Source organism: Acinonyx jubatus, chromosome B4, assembly GCF_027475565.1.
Source record: "Acinonyx jubatus isolate Ajub_Pintada_27869175 chromosome B4, VMU_Ajub_asm_v1.0, whole genome shotgun sequence".
Classification (NCBI taxonomy): Eukaryota; Metazoa; Chordata; class Mammalia; order Carnivora; family Felidae; genus Acinonyx; species Acinonyx jubatus.
In genome coordinates, this window is record NC_069387.1 from 69,651,504 (window position 1) to 69,670,418 (window position 18,915).

Sequence of the window (18,915 nt, forward strand, 5' to 3'; positions counted from 1 at the left end):
CAGGGCTCAAACTCACAGACCGTGAGATTGTGACCTGAGCCCAAGTCGGCCGCTCAACGGACTGAGCCACCCAGGCGCCCCGAGGATTTATTTTAAATGTAAGGAACCATGACGATAAAAGCATAAAAAGTATTATAGTAATTAAAAATACATACATTTGTAACACACTGTCCTGAATATAAATGCATATTCAAATATGGTACAGGGTATTTTTTAAACCTTTAATTTTATGTCATCTCTATACCCAACACAGGGCTTGAACTTACAACCCTGAGATCAAGAGTCACAGGCTATACCGACTGTGCCAGCCAGGCGCTGGTACAGGATTTTCAGAAACAATTCAGATCATTTAAAATCTTCCACTTCTCAAAGTGTCTGTCTTAAAACAACCTATATTTGTAGTATAAATTTAATGTTTATTTATTTTTGAGAGAGAGACAGAAAGAGAGAGAGAGTCCGAGTAGGGGAGGAACAGAGAGAGAGGGAGACACAGAATTGGAAGCAGGCTCCAGGCTCTGAGCTGTCAGAACAGAGCCCAACACGGGGCTCGAACCCACAAACTGGGAGATCATAATCTGAGCCGAAGTCAGACGCTTAACCAACTGAGCCACTCAGGTGCCCCTTCAGTGTAAATTTAAGACCTAATGCTATTTAGATGATAATTATATTATTAAAGAATGTGCTGTTCAGTAAGCTTTCAATCAATTAATTACTATTGGAGCACCTGGGTGGCTCAGTCGGTTGAGCGTCGGACTTCAGCTCAGGTCATGATCTCGCAGTTCGTGAGTTCAAGCCCCGCGTCGGGCTCTGTGCTGACAGCTCAGAGCCTGGAGCCTGCTTCCGATTCTGTGTCTCCCTCTCTCTGCCCCTTCCCCGCTCATACTCTGTCTCTCTCTGTCTCTCAAAGATGAATAAACGTTAAAAAAAAAATTTTTTTTTAATTACTACTGATAGTGAGGTTAATATGTTCCTAGTGTTCTGATTTTTTAAATCTTACATTTATCTATCTGATGCAATAAGATAGAAAAGTTCTATCTTATAAAGTAATGTCATATTACCTCTCTGGAGTCACTTTTCTAACAACCATTGCTTGATAGGTGACAGCTTTCTTGTCTTTAAGGCCTGCATAACTAAAATCTGAAGGAATCACACCAAGTTTCATAGCTAAAAAACCAACTGCTTCAAACATTTCCAGATTTTCTTTCCGTAGCGTAAAGGCTGAAACAAAGAAAAACCCAAGATTACACACACACACACACACACCAGCTGTGATACATCAATTACATTCTTAGTAGACAAACAGGTTAATATAATGAATCAAATTATTTATTTAAGTAGGTATAAGTATTTTTTAGTCAAGATACAAAATCAGTGTCTTAGATTACAACTGTCATTTAAAAAATACTAATTGGCTCAGCAAAGGCTTACAGAAAAAAACATCTAAATTCCTTAATTGGGCATTCATATCTGGCCACAATCTCCCTGTTCAGTCTCCACATGTGCCACTTCCATTCATGTATCTTATACAACCCAGAGACTATCTCAAAATTCCTGGATGGACTAGATCCTTCCACAGCTTTGTACTTGTGCACATTTGAATCCCTCTGTTTCAATGTGTTCCTCCCATTTACTTGCAATGCTTGTATGCACTCCTCATGATCCAACAACAGCAGCAGTTCTCTCTCAAATTCTTTCCACCTTCCCCACACTGAATGCTCCTAAGCAGGGATCGTGTTGGTTTTCTCAATCGTTAACACCCACAGCCTAACACACAGTAAGTATGCAGATAATTGTCAAGTGAATGAATAAATAAACTCCACAACGTGTTGATTACATAATCTGGCATGTCTCCACAAGTTGTCATTATGGATATCATGACACTTGCCATTATAATTTATCTCTTTATGTTTGTCCGCCCCACAAATTGGTAGTTCCAGGACAGCAAACCAGTAGATAGAAGGGTGCTTGCCTTGTGGTAGGTGCTTAAAATGTCTACCAGATGACACGGTGGGAGTAAGATTATGGAGGTAGGGAGAAGGAACAAGCCCAGTACCAGCTAACACCAAAGAAGTTCCCCCATATGCTGGCCTACATAACCCACCAGCATTGATAGCAACAAAATACCACAACCCACAAGTCACCATATTTACATATAAGATACATCAAACTATTGCCCTCTTCCCTCAAGTCATGAAATGGAAACACAGGGTTTTTTGCAAAATAATTTATATTTTGTTCAGTTGTCATAATTGTCATCGGCAGCTACAAGGGTCTCTGTGAATAATGAGTACTCTAGGAAAAATGAACATTAAACATAAACATGATTCAGGAAGTAGAAGGATGTGAACTCTATCTATCTATCTATCTATAAATATATAAAATAGCTAAATAAGAGCTTATAATATCCACACTTTAGAATATCATGCAGTTGTTTAAAAGAATGGGGAAGACCTGTTATTTATATCTCATAATGAATAATCTCTAAAAACATGAAAATAGCAGGTTTCAAAAATATGCATAGTGCATATAATTTATGTAAAAGTTTTAAAAATCGACAATGCAATATTGTATATTTTCAATGTTTTAATTTTTATAAGAAAAATATTTTTGCTTGCACATTTAAGAATTGTTAAAGTATAAACAGATATAATTTCTGAAGAATATTCAGGCACTATCCATTACTTTCTAGATATTTTTTACCACTAGGGCCATTATTTTTTATATGATCATACAGCTTCCTAGATTTCTCCAAATTTTCTATTATAGCAGTGATAAGTTAAATTTACTATGACTTCTGTTATTCTTAAAGAACTGATAAAAGAAGTAAAAGAAAGGAAAGAATCATACACGTCAATTCTGTGTCTAAGTTACAATCTGTTCTTTACACTTTCACGTTATCTTAACCAAATGGATTCGAATATAAACATCTTAGTCCAAGACTGCTGTTTATATCACTTGTTTCAAATAAAATGAAATGAAAAGCCCATATTTAAAATGTAGAGGAATTATAACCTCAAAATATCTCAGCTTTTGTCATGATAGGATTTAATTATACAGTTTAAATAAAATGATTTAGGAAGATGTGCTAGGCTAAGGATACAATGGTCAATAAAAAAAAAAAAAAAAATGGTCCCTGTCTTGGAAGCATTTAGTCTTAAGAGGCCTAAAATAATTTGAGGAAGAAGTGCCTCTGGAGGTTTAAAGAATGAACAGAAGCATGGTAAGCAGCCAAAGCAATAAGAAAGATAGAAATATCAAATATTTCTGTTTTTGTAAGATTTATGGGACCTTATTATTTCATAGGGTCTATAATGTTCTCCCTTTCCCAAGTACATACCTGTGTGAAGCTAAGTTTTGTTCTTTTGATTCATTCAAAACAAGAAATTCCAACAGACTGAATGCAAGAACAGATATGAGAATCCAGCTGACTTCTATGAAATCAGGCATTAGAAAGATTTGCAGAACTGTAAAACAATGCTTCTTGTCACTAATTTATAGTTGAAATATGTTTTTTTCATTAAAATTCTTATCATTTTAATAGTAATAGATTATTTTAAACAACTTCATACATTAAATTTTTTTTTTTAATTGAAGTATAGTTGACAAACAATATTACTTTAGTTTCAGGTATACAACATGGTGGTCCAACGATTTTTCTGTTTTAATAGGTTAGATATCAATAGGTAATAAACACACAAACGGAAGTTGTTTGTGGTCTCCGATAACTTATAAGAGCTATCCCCTTCAGGTGTCCTAGAACCAAAATGTCTGAGAGTCAATTAGGAACATTTTGAAAAAATACAGGTAGCCCCTCAAGTATATCAAATTTGTGGAACTAGACAGAAGTCACTAAAATATTTTTTAAGTATTTTTTAACGTTTATTTATTTTTAAGAAAGAGAGAGAGAGAGACAGAATGTGAGCAGGGAAAAGGCAGAAAGAGAGGGAGACACAGAATCTAGAGCAGGCTCCAGGCTTCCAGCTGTCAGCACAGAGCCCGACGCGGGGCTCAAACTCATGAACCCTGAGATCATGACCTGAGCTGACATCAGACACTTAACCAACTGAGCCACCCAGGCACCCAAGTCACTAAAATACCTGAAGAGTAAAAGAAATGCAAAATTCGGTCAAGTGTTGCAGCAGCAGGGCTAGGTGTCACAAACTTTTCAAAGTAGGCCAGGAAACTGTATTCCAAAAAAGGCCAAGAAACAAATCCTTAAAAGTTTTGAAGTTTATGTATTTGGTAACTAGGGTTTAAGGTGTCAAATCTACCCCTGACAATGTGGGTATGTCACTCACTAGCTGTTAAGCAAGCTCAGCCATGTAGGAAGGAACCTCCAAATTGTCTGAAATTATATAATTTTTGTGGATTAGCCGTAGAGCATAAGCACTTTTTATTTCATTTGTGAGGATTTAGAACTTAGAATAGGAATATTAAGGAGAATCAAACCCAAAATTTTAGTGTTTGTATAAATGAATCTGTGTCTTACATACTTGGAATGTTTAAGAGAACGAGACTCCCATATATTCCAATTACAAATATCTAATTGATTTAAATTTGTCTTTTTACATTGAAATCTCATTAAGTTAGTAACTAATAAGGAAACAACACAGGAAAACTTAAAGATCACCAAATTTATAAGTTTAATTTATAACATTTTCTTAAATACTTGGAAAAAGTGAAGTGTTTAAAAAGAAAACCAACTATGCTAAATTTTAAAATTCGCGTTTAGAGGGGCACCTGGGTGGCTCAGTCAGTTAAGTGTCCAACTTTGGCCCAGGTCATGATCTCGCGGTTCGTGGGTTTGAGCCCTGTGTCCGGCTCTGTACTGACAGCTCAGAGACTGGAGCCTGCTTTGGATTCTGTGTCTCCCCCTCTCTCTGTTCCTCCCTGGCTTGCACTCTGTTCCTCTTTCTCTCTCTCAAAAAAAAAAGAAAGATTAAAAAAATTAAAATAAAATAAAATTCACTTTTAGAGAATTCCACTTGTTAGAATAATTGGTACTAGATTCGACCTCCCACTGTAAACAAATAGAAAGCTGGACAAAACACAAGAAACACCCGTTTTTAGACACCAGAGAACAGGCAGCATAGAATTATGATCCAAAAAGAAAAGGAAAACAAAGTAAGTGAGTCCTAAAATACTGTTTGTTTGTGTGTTTGTTTGTTTGTTTTTGGCAGAGATATTTACTTGACCACAGCACATGGAGGAGGGATCCAGGGAGAACACAGTGGTTGTACTGAATTAAAAGGGTGGAGGTTAGAGTTCAGGAAGGCTGAGTGGGCTGGAATTCACAGGGCAGAGTTCTAGATAAGAGGAAGCTATGTGTGCACAAAGAGTTCCAGAAATCTGCATAGGTGATCCCTTGAGGTGTTTGCTTTTTAGTAATCTGCACATACCTAGGATTAATTGCTATATACTATTTATCTAATGTTGCATAACAGGTCACTGCAAACCTCAGTGGCTTACAGTGTTCATTTATTTCTCATGGCGCCTGTGGGTCAGAGATTCAAGAGCAGCTTGGTTTGGTGGTTTGAGTTCATGCTCTCTCAAGAGGCTGCAGTTAGATGTGGCTGGGAATATAGTTATTCAAAAGCCTGACAGGAGCTGAAGGATCCATTTCCAAGGGGACTCACCTACATGGCTGGCAAGTTGTATTGGCAGTTGGCTACAGCCCTCAGCCCTCCAGTGAGCCATATGTATATCTTCACAGTATAGTAGCCGGCTTACCCTACAATGAGCAATCCAAGAAACATGGGCAAAAAGTATAATGCTACCTATGATCTAGCCTTAGAAGACACATACAGCATCACTTGTGTCATATTCTACTGGCCGCAAAAGCCACTCTGTGTGAGTACCAGGAGAAGAGCATTAAGAATCTTGGGGTTGAGAACTACGATCCACCTTTTGGCTCGAATACTTTTAGTACGACCACACAAACCCCCAATTCAAAACATACTCATTCCTTCCCAAGGCCTCCAACACTCATACGATTAAAACAGTTCAAATTCTAGCATTTTTTTTTTTTATCTAAATCAGGCCCAGCTATAGATAAGGTTCCTTGAATACATATCAAATCAGAATCCTCAAATACAATTTCTCTTAATATGAAGGCTCTGAAGGACCGTGACACAAAGAGACAAATCTGCTTTTCACACACCTTGAAATGTTGAAACACACATAGGACAAGTGCTATATACTCTTTATTCAAACTGGGGGGGGGGGGGGGGTCAGGGGGGGATAGATATACCTACAAGTTACTCTTACACAGCAGTTCTGAATCCAGCCAGGTGTATGTTGTTGTTCCTTTATTAGCATTCAGTCCTCCCAGTATCTGGGAATAATTACTATAGCTCTAGAGTCCACTTTTGGGTGTCAATTTTGCCCTCCAAGTGAAACTTCCTCTTCCGTAAAAGTTACCTATTTATAATGCAGTAGTTTTCTTAGCCCAATTCCTGCCTTTGAAAGTCTGGCAGTACTGGGGTGCCTAGGCGGCTCAGTCAGTTAAGTGCCAAACTTCGGCTCAGGTCATGATCTTGCAGTCCATGAGTTCGAGCCCTGTGTCAGGCTCTGTGCAGGCAGCTCAGAGCCTGGAGCCTCTTTGGATTCTGTGTCTCCCTCTCTCTCTGCCCCTCCCCAGCTCATGCTTTGTCTGTCTCTCTCAAAAATAAACAAACATTAAATAATAATAATAATAAATAAATACAAAATAAAAGTTTGGTAGTACAAAGGCCTCTGTTTATTTTGTACTGTCTTTGACCTTTTCAAAAACTATGTGGGTTCACTCTATTAGACAAGGATACACTCAAATTTTGTGAAGACCAGATGTTTTCAACTTAGGGCTTCTACTGAAGATACTGAGGGAAAATGTCCCCTAAATCCTTAGGGGTATTACTGTTTAACACAGGGAATCCTTGAGTCATGCCCTTCAAGTCCCCAAAGGGCCTTTGCCTGTCTGAATCATTCTGAGACACTGGTAGAGGTTTGTGCAAAAATTTTAAAAAAGGATTTCACAGTTCACACCCTAGATTTCCTAGCTAGAACATGCTAGAAGATACTGAGGGAAAATGTCCCCTAAATCCTTAGGGGTATTACTGTTTAACACAGGGGATCCTTGAGTCATGCCCTTCAAGTCCCCAGAGGGCCTTTGCCTGTCTGAATCATTCTGAGACACTGGTAGAGGTTTGTGCAAAAATTTTAAAAAAGGATTTCACAGTTCACACCCTAGATTTCCTTGCTAGAACATGTCCTGACCTTGCCATGATTTTCTCTTTGTCTGGAAGCCATTTCTTAATTTAAACATAATGTGCCATCTTAAGAAACTGGGGATTTTTTTTTTGAAGAAAAAAATGATTTTGAACCCAGTGAGTTCTAGCTCCTTTATATCTAGCAGTTTTTCCTTTAGAATTTTACTACAAGCAGTAGAAAAGAAGCCTTCAACACTTTGCCTACAAATCTCTTTAGCTACAGTGCTCCTCTTTAGAAACATTTCTACTTTCCATTTTACTGCCTACAACAAGGTTGCCAAACTTTCTGTCACTACATAACAAGTATTCCTTTCTTCCAGGTTCTAATAATACTGTCCCTTCCTTTAAACTGTCCCTGCCCTTTCACGAAGATGGCACCGAAGGCGAAGAAGGAAGCCCCTGCCCCGCCCAAAGCCGAAGCCAAAGCAAAGGCTTTGAAGGCCAAGAAAGCAGTGCTGAAAGGCGTCCACAGTCATAAAAAAAAGAAGATCCGTACGTCACCTACATTCTGACGGCCCAAGACACTGCGTCTCCGAAGACAGCCCAAATATCCTCGAAAGAGCGCCCCCAGGTGAAACAAGCTTGACCACTATGCCATCATCAAGTTCCCCCTGACTACAGAGTCGGCCATGAAGAAAATAGAAGACAACACACTCTTGTGTTCATTGTGGATGTCAAGGCCAACAAGCACCAGATCAAACAGGCCGTGAAGAAACTCTATGACATTGATGTGGCCAAGGTCAACACTCTGATCAGGCCCGATGGAGAAAAGAAAGCATATGTTCGACTGGCTCCTGACTATGATGCTTTGGATGTTGCCAACAAAATTGGGATCATCTAAACTGAGTCCAGCTGGCTAAATCTAAATATAAATTTTTTCAACATAAAAAATAAATAAATAAATAAACTGTCCTTGATAGCTTCCCTGAGGCAACTTCAAACATCTGCCTGCCAACAGGTCCAAAGACATTGCTACCACAAGTTTTAGGCTTTTGTTATAGAAGCAACTCATTTCTGGTACCAAAATATGTTATTTAATGCTGCACAATAAATCACCCCAAATTTTAGTGACATACAATAATAAGCATTTCCTATCTGTTATGGACTGAATATCTGCATCACCACAACCACCCCCAATCCTCAAATTCCTATGTCAAAGTACTAGTCCCAGTGTGGCTGAATTTGGAGATGGGACCTGTAAGAAAGCAATTAACATTAAATTATGTCATAAGGGTGGGGCCCTGATTCAATAGGATTAGTGTCCCTATAAGAAGAGATATCAGAGAGCTCCCTTCCTCTCTCTTAATTTCTCTCTCCATGTGTGCACAAAGAAGAGGTCATGTGGGCACATAGTAAAAAGATGGCTGTCTACAACCCAACAGGACAACCTTTACTAAACATCAACCCTGCTGGTACCTTGATCTTGGACCCCCAGTCTCCAGAACTGTAAGAAAATAAATGCCTACTGTTTAAGCCACTCATGTATACGGTATTTTGTTATAGCAGTCTGAGAAGACCAACATACTATTCCAGCAGTTTCTGTGGGGCAGGAATTCAGAAGTTGGACCGCTTTGGCTTGAGGGATACAATGAAGTTGCAGTCAAATATTAACTGAAGCTAAAGGTCATGTCCAAAGTGGCTCACTCACATCAGTGGCTAAGTAGATGCTGGCTAGTGATGGGAAACCTCAGTTTCTCCCTATAGGGCTTCTTGAGTATTTTCAAGGTATGCTGTCTTGGTTCTGTCAGAGTAAGTAATATGAAATGCCTTTTATGACCTAGCCTCAGAAGTCACTCACTGTGGCTGCCATATTCTATTACTTAGACAGGATGGCCCTAATTCATTGTGGGTGGGCATTACAAAAGGTCATGAATATCAGTAGTTGAGGATCACTGGGGGCTATCTGAATGCTGGCTACCACATTCCACCAGGCTAAATGATGAAATATTAGGCATTTGTAATCTAGTCAATTTGTAATCTCTTTGTCAGAGATTATACAAAGCTGGAGAGCAGCCAAAGAGGACAGAGAGGAGAAATCTAACTAAATAGCAAGGGCATGCAGAAGCCACAGAAGGATCATGCTATAATAGTAGAACTATATGACTGACAGCTCTAGAGTAAAGCCTACTCTAGACCTACCTTAGTCAAACTCAAAATGAAGCCTCAAATGCATTTGCAAATTACTTCCTACCCGTTAAAGCAAAGTTCAACACTCTTTAAATGAAGACAACATAATCCAGACAGTCAACAAGGTAACACTAAGTTTGACCTTCAAAAAATATTACTAAACATGCAAAGAAGCAGGAAAATATGACCCACAACACAACTAAAAGACATTCACTAGAAGCACATCCAGAAATGACAGCAACAGAATTAGCAGACATTTTTTAAAGACCTATTAAAAATAGGCTCAAAGATTATAGGAAAACATAAACATAATAAGTTGAAGACCTAAGAACTTCTAGAGCTGGAAAATGCAATTCTTAAAATAAAAATTTCATTGGATGTTTAAATCGTTCATATATTTTCTTCTGCAAAAAGTATTCTAGGAAAATGGATATGGTGCTATCTCAAAAAATTAAATACAGAATTACCACATGACCCAGCAATTACACTTCTGGGTACACATCCAAAAGAACTAAGAACAGGGACTTGAACACATATTTTTACAGCCATGTTCATAGCAGTATTATTCACAATAGACAAACGATAGAAATAACCCATGTGCATTGGCAGATGAATGGGTAAATAAAATGTGGTATATATACATATAATATTATTCAGTCTTTAAAGGAAGAAAATTCTAACACATGTACAACATAGACGAATCTTGAAGATCTTCAGCTAAGTGATATGTGCCAGTCACAACTTGGCAAATATTTTATGATTCCACTTATCTGAGATACCTGGAGTAGTCAAATTCATAGAGACAGAAAGTGGGATGGTGGTTGCCAATGGCTGGTGGAGAGGAGAATGGCAAGTTACTGTTTAATGGGTATACAGTTTCAGTTTGGGAAGATAAAAAAGTTCTGGAGATAAATGATGGTAATGGTTGTAAAACAATATGAATGTGCTCAATACCATTGAACCGTACACTTGAAGGTAGTTAAAATGGTAAATTTTGTTACGTATATCTTATAACAACTAAAATTAAAAAGTGTTTTAAGTGTTCTACTTTTTAGATAGGCCTACTTATTAAGAAATTTTTTTATATGAGCTATTTTTTTCTTAAAAAAGGGTGGCCTTTGCAAAATCTGAGATGAGTATACTTTACCTTTGTCTTTTTCTTTGTTCTTGGACTTGTGGATATCCCGATATCTTCATACTATTCTCTGGAGTAGTACCATCAATTCCTCCCCTTAACATATCCCTCCAATTACTCATAGATTTTGTAAAACTAATTTACACTAATATATAAAAAGTTTCCATAATTTTTTAGTTCATTAATTCAAGGTAATGCTGTTAGAATTTCAAATAGTATAAAATCTATAACTGCTTCAATCACTTAACTGCAATTCTCCCTTCCACATGTAAAACTAGTTTTGTTTTCTCCTTCAAAACAGATTTATCTATTACCATTTACTGCATGCCTCATGTATCAAGTCCTATACCAGCAGTTTTCTCATGGATAAGGCAAGTCACACAACCAGACAGAAACTTCCAGGAGAGACACCAACATTTGGATAACTATTACATACTAAACATTTTCATTATTTAATTGTTAGAATATCATTGTGAATTAGGTTTTACTATTACCCCATTTTTAAAGTACAACAAAAAGTTACAAATTGTTAAGTAACTTGCCCATGATATTATTCTTTCCATTTTTATATTTGTGGAAATTAAATCTTAAAGATACTAAAAAGTTCATACATCTTTTTATGAACTGAAGTCATAACATAAAGTAAGACCTACATTCAAGGTCCAATCTCTTCATTTATACCACAGAATCCTGTATTATATAATACAATCCTGTTTCTGTGCCACATGCAATCTACACAAATTTGGGTTGCTGATTTTATTTAAAAAGCTTTGCTGTACAAGGCCAATATCTCTGATGAACCCAGAGGCAAAAATTCTCAACAATATACTAGCAAACTGAATCCAACAATACATTAAAAAAAAAATTATTCACCACAATCAAGTGAGATTTATTCCTGGGTTGCAAGCGTTATTCAATATGTACAAACCAATCAGTGTGATATGTCCTAGCCACAGCAATCACACAACAAAAAGAAATAAAAGGTATCCCAAATTTGTAAGGAAGAAGTATAATTTTTACTATTTGCAGATAACATACTATATACAGAATACCTAAGGATTCCACCAAAAAACTGCTAGAACTGATAAATGGCTTCACTAGAGTCATAGGATACAAAATAAATGTATAGAAATACTTGCCATTCCTATATATCAACAATGAAGCAGGAGAAAGAGAAATTAAGAAAATAATCTCATTTATAATTGCACCCAAAATAATATATACCTAGGAATAAACCTAACCAAAGAGGTGAAAGATCTATACTTTGAAAACTATAAAACACTGATGAAAGAAATTTTTAAAAAAGACAGAAAAACATTCCATGCTCATAGATTGGAAGAACAAACATTGTTAAAATGTCTATGCTACCCAAAGCAATCTATACATTTAATAGAAATTCTATCAAAATATCAACAGCATATTTCACAGAACTCACCCTAAAATTTGTATGGAACCACAAAAGACCCCAAATAGTCAAAGCAATCTTGAATAAGAAAAGCAGAACTGGAGACATCACAATTCTGGATTTTAAGTTATATTACAAATCTATAGTGATCAAAACAGTATGGTACTGGCATAAAAATAGACACAAAGATCAATGGAATGGAACAGAAAACCCAGAAATGAACCCACAATAATATGGTCAATTAATCTTCAACAGAGCAGGAAAGAACTTCCAATAGGAAAAAGACAGTCTCTTCAACAAATGGTGTTGGGAAAACTGGACAGCTACCTGCAAGAGAATGAAACTGGACTACTTTGTTACACCATATACAAAAACAAATTCAAAATGGATTAAAGACCTAAATGTGAGACAGGAAACCATCAAACTCCTAGGAAAGAAGACAGGCAGTAATTTCTCTATCATTGATGGAACATTTTTTCTAGATAGGTTCCCAGAGGCAAGGGAAACAAAAGCAAAAGTAAACTATTGGGATTACATCAAAATAAAAACCTTCTGCACAGCAAAGGAAACAATCAATAAAACAAAAAGGCAACCTAAAGAATAGGAAAATATGTTTGCAAATTACATATCCAAAAAAGGGTTAGTATCCAAAATATATAAAGAACTGATACAACTCAACACCCAAAAAATAAGTAATCCAATTAAAAAATGGGCAGGAGACATGAACAGACATTTCTCCAAAACACACATACAGATGGTCAACAGACACATGAAAAGATGTGCATCACCACTTATCATCAAGGAAATGCAAATCAAAACTACAATGAGGTATCACCTCACATCTCTGAGAATAGCTAAAATCAACAACATAACAACAGGTGTTGGTAAGGATGTGGATGTTGGTACAGCCACTGTGGAAAACAGTAGGGAGTTTCCTCAAAGAGTTAAAAATAGAATTACCTTATGATCCAGAAATCTCACTCATGGGTATTTACCCAAAGAATACAAATACACTAATTCAAAGGGATACATGCACCCCTAGGTTTATAGCAGCATTATTTACAATATCCAAGGCATGCAGACAACCTAAGTGTCCATTGATGGATTGATGAATGGATAAAGAGGTGTATACACTTCTGTATATACCATATACAATGGAATATTACTCATCCATAAAAAAGAATGAAATCTCGGCATTTGCAACAACATGGATGATGCTAGAGTAATGCTAAGTGAAAAAAGTCTGTTAGAGAAAGACAAATACCATATGATTTCATTCATATGGAATTTAAGAAACAAAACAAAAAAAAATAAGCAAAGTGGAAAAAAGAGAGAGACAAACCAAGAAACAGACTCTTAACTATAGAGAACAAACTGATGGTTTTCAGAGGGGAATGGGTGAAATAGGTGATAGGGATTAAGGAGTATCATGATGAGTACTGGGTAATTAAAATAAACACTTAAAATAAAATAAATAAAAGTTTTTAACCAAAAAAAAGCTTTGCTGTATGAATCTATAAAACATGACCATCTGAAACACTTCCCATCCTTCATGTAAGATACTGGCCAATTAAATCTGATGAGCTAAACTTACAGAATAAGGTTTCATCAGGGGTATCTGGGTGGGTGGCTCAGTCAGTTAAGCATCCTACCCTTGATTTCTGTTCAGGTCATGATCTCACAGTTCAATTCGTGAGAACAAGCACCATGCTGAACTCTGCACTGACACTGAGGAGACTGCTTGGAATTCTCTTTCTCCCTCTCTTTTTTACCCCTCCCCCCGCTCATGTGAGCATGACCCCAGCACCTGCACACACTCTCTCTCTCAAAATAAATGAATAAACTTAAAAAAATATATATTTCATCAGTTCCATCCAATCTTAGGAATTGAATATACCCACTAAAGCAGTGATTTTCAAAATGTGGTACCTAGACCAGTAGAAAAAGCATCACCTGGGAATTTGTAAAAAGCCCTGCCCCAAACCCTCTAAATCAGAAACTCTGAGAACAGGACCCAGAAATCTGTTTAACAAGCCCTTTTGGTGATTTTAATGTATGTTAAAGTTTGAGAACCTCCTCTCTAAAAGAGTGACTGAGTCAAAGGAAGGACCTCCTTATAAGTTTTTAGGCTCTCTACCTTGGGTAGTGAAGTTCAATTGTTTTATTTACTTATTTGTTGTTTAATTTACATGAAGTTCAATTGTTTTAGATAACAAGGTATTCTCTTCACTTCAGGAAAGCAAAGCAGAGCAGATGCATTCTACTTATCTCTGAATACTTAATTTTAATTAAAATAACTTTTAAAATATGAAATCAAGATTTATCGCCAATAAAACGTTAACAAACTGCTTCAACTTTATACGTTTGTGCTGATGTTAACCATACTTTCATCAATAAGGTTAATTCTTAAAATTAGTGTAATTTGTAAGGCTTTATCTTCCACTAAAAACCAGACCCAAATATTTTTCCCAAGAGTCCTCCAGTTAATTCTATTTAATTCATTTGAAATTATTCATCTTTCACACAATTTTAACTAAGTTTGTTGAGGAAAATGGTAATGATTTATTAAATTACCTGTATATATAACTTTTCGATCCTGGTACTCAAAAAGAGACCTCTTCCTGTGCTTGTGTGTTTTTTCCCGAAATCTTACTGTTATTGCTACATTTGGATTGCCAGCACTATAATTGAGCTCAGGGAAAGATTTGGTTTCCACAAGGTTTCCAAACTTTTTGTTGACAAAATGGTGGACAGCTTTTCTGTGGTCTTTGTTTGTATCAGGTTTAAAAGTAAATTTGGAATTTTCTTTTTTTGCATCCAAATATTTAAAAAAGTCAAATGCTTCTTCTTCAGATACCAAGTGACAGAGTTCCTTATACTCAAGATTTGGTTTTACAACAATCTCACTGTTTTTACCTACAGTTATTAAAAAAGGAAATTTCTGCCTAATAGCACTGTGCAGAATAGCCCTCTGGTTTTTGTCAAGGATTCTGCCTAATGAGAATTCAGGAGATGATCCAATTAGCTCAGTTTTAGAATTCCACTTCTCTTTTATATCACGGGCAAAGTGATTCAGTAGTTCGTTAGTTTTTTCATCTAACAAGGTACCTAAATCATCAACTGTTTCTTCTTCGCCTTTGGAAGTTCCATCACTGATAGTATCTTCCCTTTCTGAACCAGGTTGATGATATTGATCAGCACCAGAGCACCCAGCAAAAATACTAACTTCTTGGTTGCTTCCCTCTTCAAAGGATAAATTCTGAAGATCAAGTTTTGTCTTTTTGGCAAAGTTATTTGGCTCAGGTAGTACTTTACTAATCAGTTTACTTGGTGCCTTATTAACTAATTGTCCCTGTTCATCAATCTCTATAACAACAAAATCACTTGGTGAGCTTTTTATAGTGCCACAAAATCCAACATGATCAGTAACAAAACACAAAGAACTAAACCGGATTCTAAAATCTGTATCCTCTTCCATTCTTAAATAACAATGCCTACAAAAGAAACAAAGAGGCAGTCAGTTACCCAAAAGAAAAGTTATAGATAACAAGAAAAAAATAAATTTGCAGGATTTATTTTTCTTTCTCCCTTTCAATCCTGGTCCCCTTAAAATACAAATTATTTCTATAAATAATGGGCATTTTGACTCTCCTATACCAAGATAAACTAATAGGCAATCTTTTTCTCATGAAACTGATGATTTGCAACTTCTCTTTCACCCATTCCAAGCTTCCATCTATTATCCAGAATTAAAATGGGTCCGTTTCAAGTCTGCTTTAAAAATACCATGTGTAGGCCGACAAAGAAGAGACCAGAACACAGACTTAAACAATGATTTGTCCAAACCCCATTCCTGAAAATTTCTAACTTAATTCCAGAGAATTTGTGGCTAGATTTGTATATATTAGGGGTTAGAGATGAGAGAAGGGACTAGAAGACAGGAGGAAATAGTCCAAATTGATAAATGAAACTTGCAATGTGATTATACTTCAAAATAGGCTTAAATTGGGGCGCCTGGGTGGTGCAGTCGGTTAAGCGTCCGACTTCAGCCAGGTCATGATCTCGCGGTCCGTGAGTTCGAGCCCCGTGTCAGGCTCTGGGCTGATGGCTCGGAGCCTGGAGCCTGTTTCCAATTCTGTGTCTCCCTCTCCCTCTCTGCCCCTCCCCCGTTCATGCTCTGTCTCTCTCTGTCCCAAAAATAAATAAAAAACGTTGAAAAAAAAAAAACAAAAAAACAAAATAGGCTTAAATTAATCCAGAATCTTAAACCTTCTTGAAAGCCCAGTTACAAATTTTTACAGACACAAGTTTTCAAGGTTGATGCACAGAAAAATTCCAACCATACAACTGGCGTCAGAGAGAAAAAAACCCTTACAGATGTTCTTGAAGCAGTAGGTAAGAGAATCCTCTGAAGAAGCCTTTACTCACCCTTCACATAACCCATGGCTACCATACCAGATAGTGCTATAAGGAAGATAAAATGCCCACGAGCCCCATACTACTCAGTTCTGTGTGTTAACTACAATCTCTAGGTAATTTGTCATCATCTGAACCTTCACTCCATTTCTACAATGTATTCTACCAATCTGAACCAATTTAGCAAACCCCCACCCCCCAATTATGCCATGTAGAAATCACAGCAAAGTCTCTATATCTTAATTTCTTAGACTAAATGAGGATATATTTATTTTCCTTCTTTCCGTGATTTCCTGCACAGTCTCCTCAGTTTCTTGCCATAACTGAAACCTGGCTATTTCCTCAGGCTTCTTCTCTAGTCTTCTCAAGTGAGGACTCTTTTTCCTTTGACACCCACCTAACTTAGGACCTGGAGATAGTAAATATTTTCTATTTGCCACAGCTCCAAACCATTTATCCCTCCTCTACCTCCCCAAATCCCAGCTCTTTCGAAGCTCATGCCATCAGGCTCTACCATCTGCTATCATCTTCTCTTTGATCCCCAGATGACTCTTCTTCATTCACTGATGCCTTTAGTGCCTCCCTCAATGTCTACCCAGCATGACTTTCACGCCCATCTACATGCATCATCTATTTAACACCACAGTCCTTGATCTCCACCTCAATCCACTTCCACCTCATCTTGGTCATAACCTTGACCTCATCACAAAAAATTACATCAGCTTTAAGCATCTGGCTCTCTGATTACTGTCAAGAGATGACAGTACATGATGGCTGTCCTTTGATCACGCAGTACTTCCACCTCAGTAATTCTTATACATTGTGAAGGCCTCTCATCTGCTTCTACTACTAGCCTACCATAGTCCATTCTCCACATAGCCAGAATGATGATGTAAAAGGTAAATTAAGTCATATCACAATTCTCTTTAAAACCTCTGATCACATTTATAATGAAATCCAAACTGCTTACCCTGGCTTCCAAAGACTTCTAAGATTCTGGCCTCTGTTTATTCTCCAAACTTATCTTGTACCCGTTCCCCATTACCCACTATACTCCCAACCACACCGGCTTTCTTCAGTTCCTTTGTGTGAACTGTTCCTGCTGATTAAATTAGTCCTTCCCCAATGACATCCTCAGAGAGGTCTTCCCTGACTAATATGGTAAAGGAACCAGCAAGGCACTCTTTCACCAAACTCTATTCAATTTTCTGCACAGTATTTCTATCTAATAACTTTCCCCATTATTTACGGTAGACCTCTCACAACTACAATGTTAGCTCTATGGGAGCAAGAACCGTGTCTGCCTAATTGACTAATTATCTCACATTCAGAACAGCGTCAAGCATATAGTAAGCATGCAACCAATACTGACTGTTGAATAAATGAAACTAGTACAAAATAAGAGCTGTAAGAGTGAAGAGGAAGAAAAAAGAGATCACTCTGGCCTATGATAATCAGAAAAGGTGTAATGTGAGAAGCGGCCATCTAAGTCTTCAAAATTATTCAAGAGACAGAAATAAGGTAAAAACGTATAAGTAACATACAAACAAAATATGCAATGTGCCAGGGAAAATCGAACAGTCCAGATACAGGAGTAATGTCTTACAGTACAGTTCTAGAAAATACAGTTTGGATTAGAGCCAAACTGCCAGTGAATGCCCTGCCAAGGACTTAGGATCTATTGAGTGGTCAATAGATGGCTACTGCAGGTGTTTGAGTAGAAAAATGGCACAATCCAAAAAGCTGTTTTAATAAGATGAATAATGGCAATGAGCAGGATGAATGTGATGAAGTATTCCAAGAGTTTCAAAGCAATGTGATCAAGAGCACTGTTTTAGGATTGGCCTTGTAAAGAATAAAGACCTACTCTCTCCCAGTAAAAGCAAGATGTGACGACATTCTAAACTACTAGGATAGGTAGAACTGAAAAGAACGTAATGATCAGGGAATTACAACCATCTTATAAAAGAATGTAGCTGAGCTGGAGAGGGCCAAGGGGCCCACGTGGAGTTAAACACAAATGTGCAGTATTCCTAAACAGATTTCTTGATGCGGGTACAGGGTGGAGAGGGGAGTGAGTAGTTTGGCTAACCCAAGACAGGGTAATTGTTGGTTGAGGGTAGATTCTGGGGAGATGTTAGAAATGCAGCAGGTAGTGCCTTTTCCCCTCACGCTCTTTCTTCCAATGCCAACGCTCAGCCGAACTCACTCTTACTTGCTTTCTGTCACCAATTTGCAGAACTAGTCTCCGGCGGTGTTGCCTTCTGGCTAATCCGAAAGTACCCCCCAGACACAGCCAATGGCTCCACTTCTCCCTCCACTTCCCCCTCCTGTTCCAACGCACGATACTAGCCCATGTCGCCCTCCGCTTGCGGGCAAACAGTCGGGGGTCCCATTACTAATCACGTCATTGCCCCCCACAGAAACGCCAAAACTCGCAAGATTGACCCGGTCTACCTCACGTCCACGTTACGGAATTCCTGGGCACAAAACTGTGCGCATGTCCGGAAGCGCTAAAATACTTAGCCTCCGACAGCGGAGTAATTAAAGGGGCAGGCTGCCACTTAAAGCGGAGCCTTACTCAA

General features: G+C 37.5%; 1 protein-coding gene and 1 pseudogene across 4 annotated transcripts in view; one reads left to right on the top strand and one right to left on the bottom strand.

The window, feature by feature from the left end:
• Positions 1 to 18,911, bottom strand: part of PUS7L (pseudouridine synthase 7 like) — a 34,365-nt gene extending 15,454 nt beyond the window's left edge. Inside the window, exons 1-3 of one of the 4 annotated variants that reach the window (XM_027035931.2) lie at positions 18,779 to 18,827; positions 14,489 to 15,408; positions 1,059 to 1,218 (exon numbers count right to left, since the gene is read on the bottom strand). In XM_027035931.2, coding sequence (XP_026891732.1) covers positions 1,059 to 1,218; positions 14,489 to 15,392 — 1,064 coding nt within the window. In that variant the 5' untranslated portion in view covers positions 15,393 to 15,408; positions 18,779 to 18,827. Of the gene's footprint in view, positions 1 to 1,058; positions 1,219 to 5,636; positions 5,732 to 14,488; positions 15,409 to 18,778 lie in introns of all 4 variants that reach the window. The other 3 variants (XM_053226141.1, XM_053226142.1, XM_015075941.3) reach the window with 3 other exon arrangements.
• LOC106978295 (60S ribosomal protein L23a-like) lies at positions 7,610 to 8,154 on the top strand (annotated as a pseudogene).
• Positions 18,912 to 18,915: the final 4 nt, after the last annotated feature.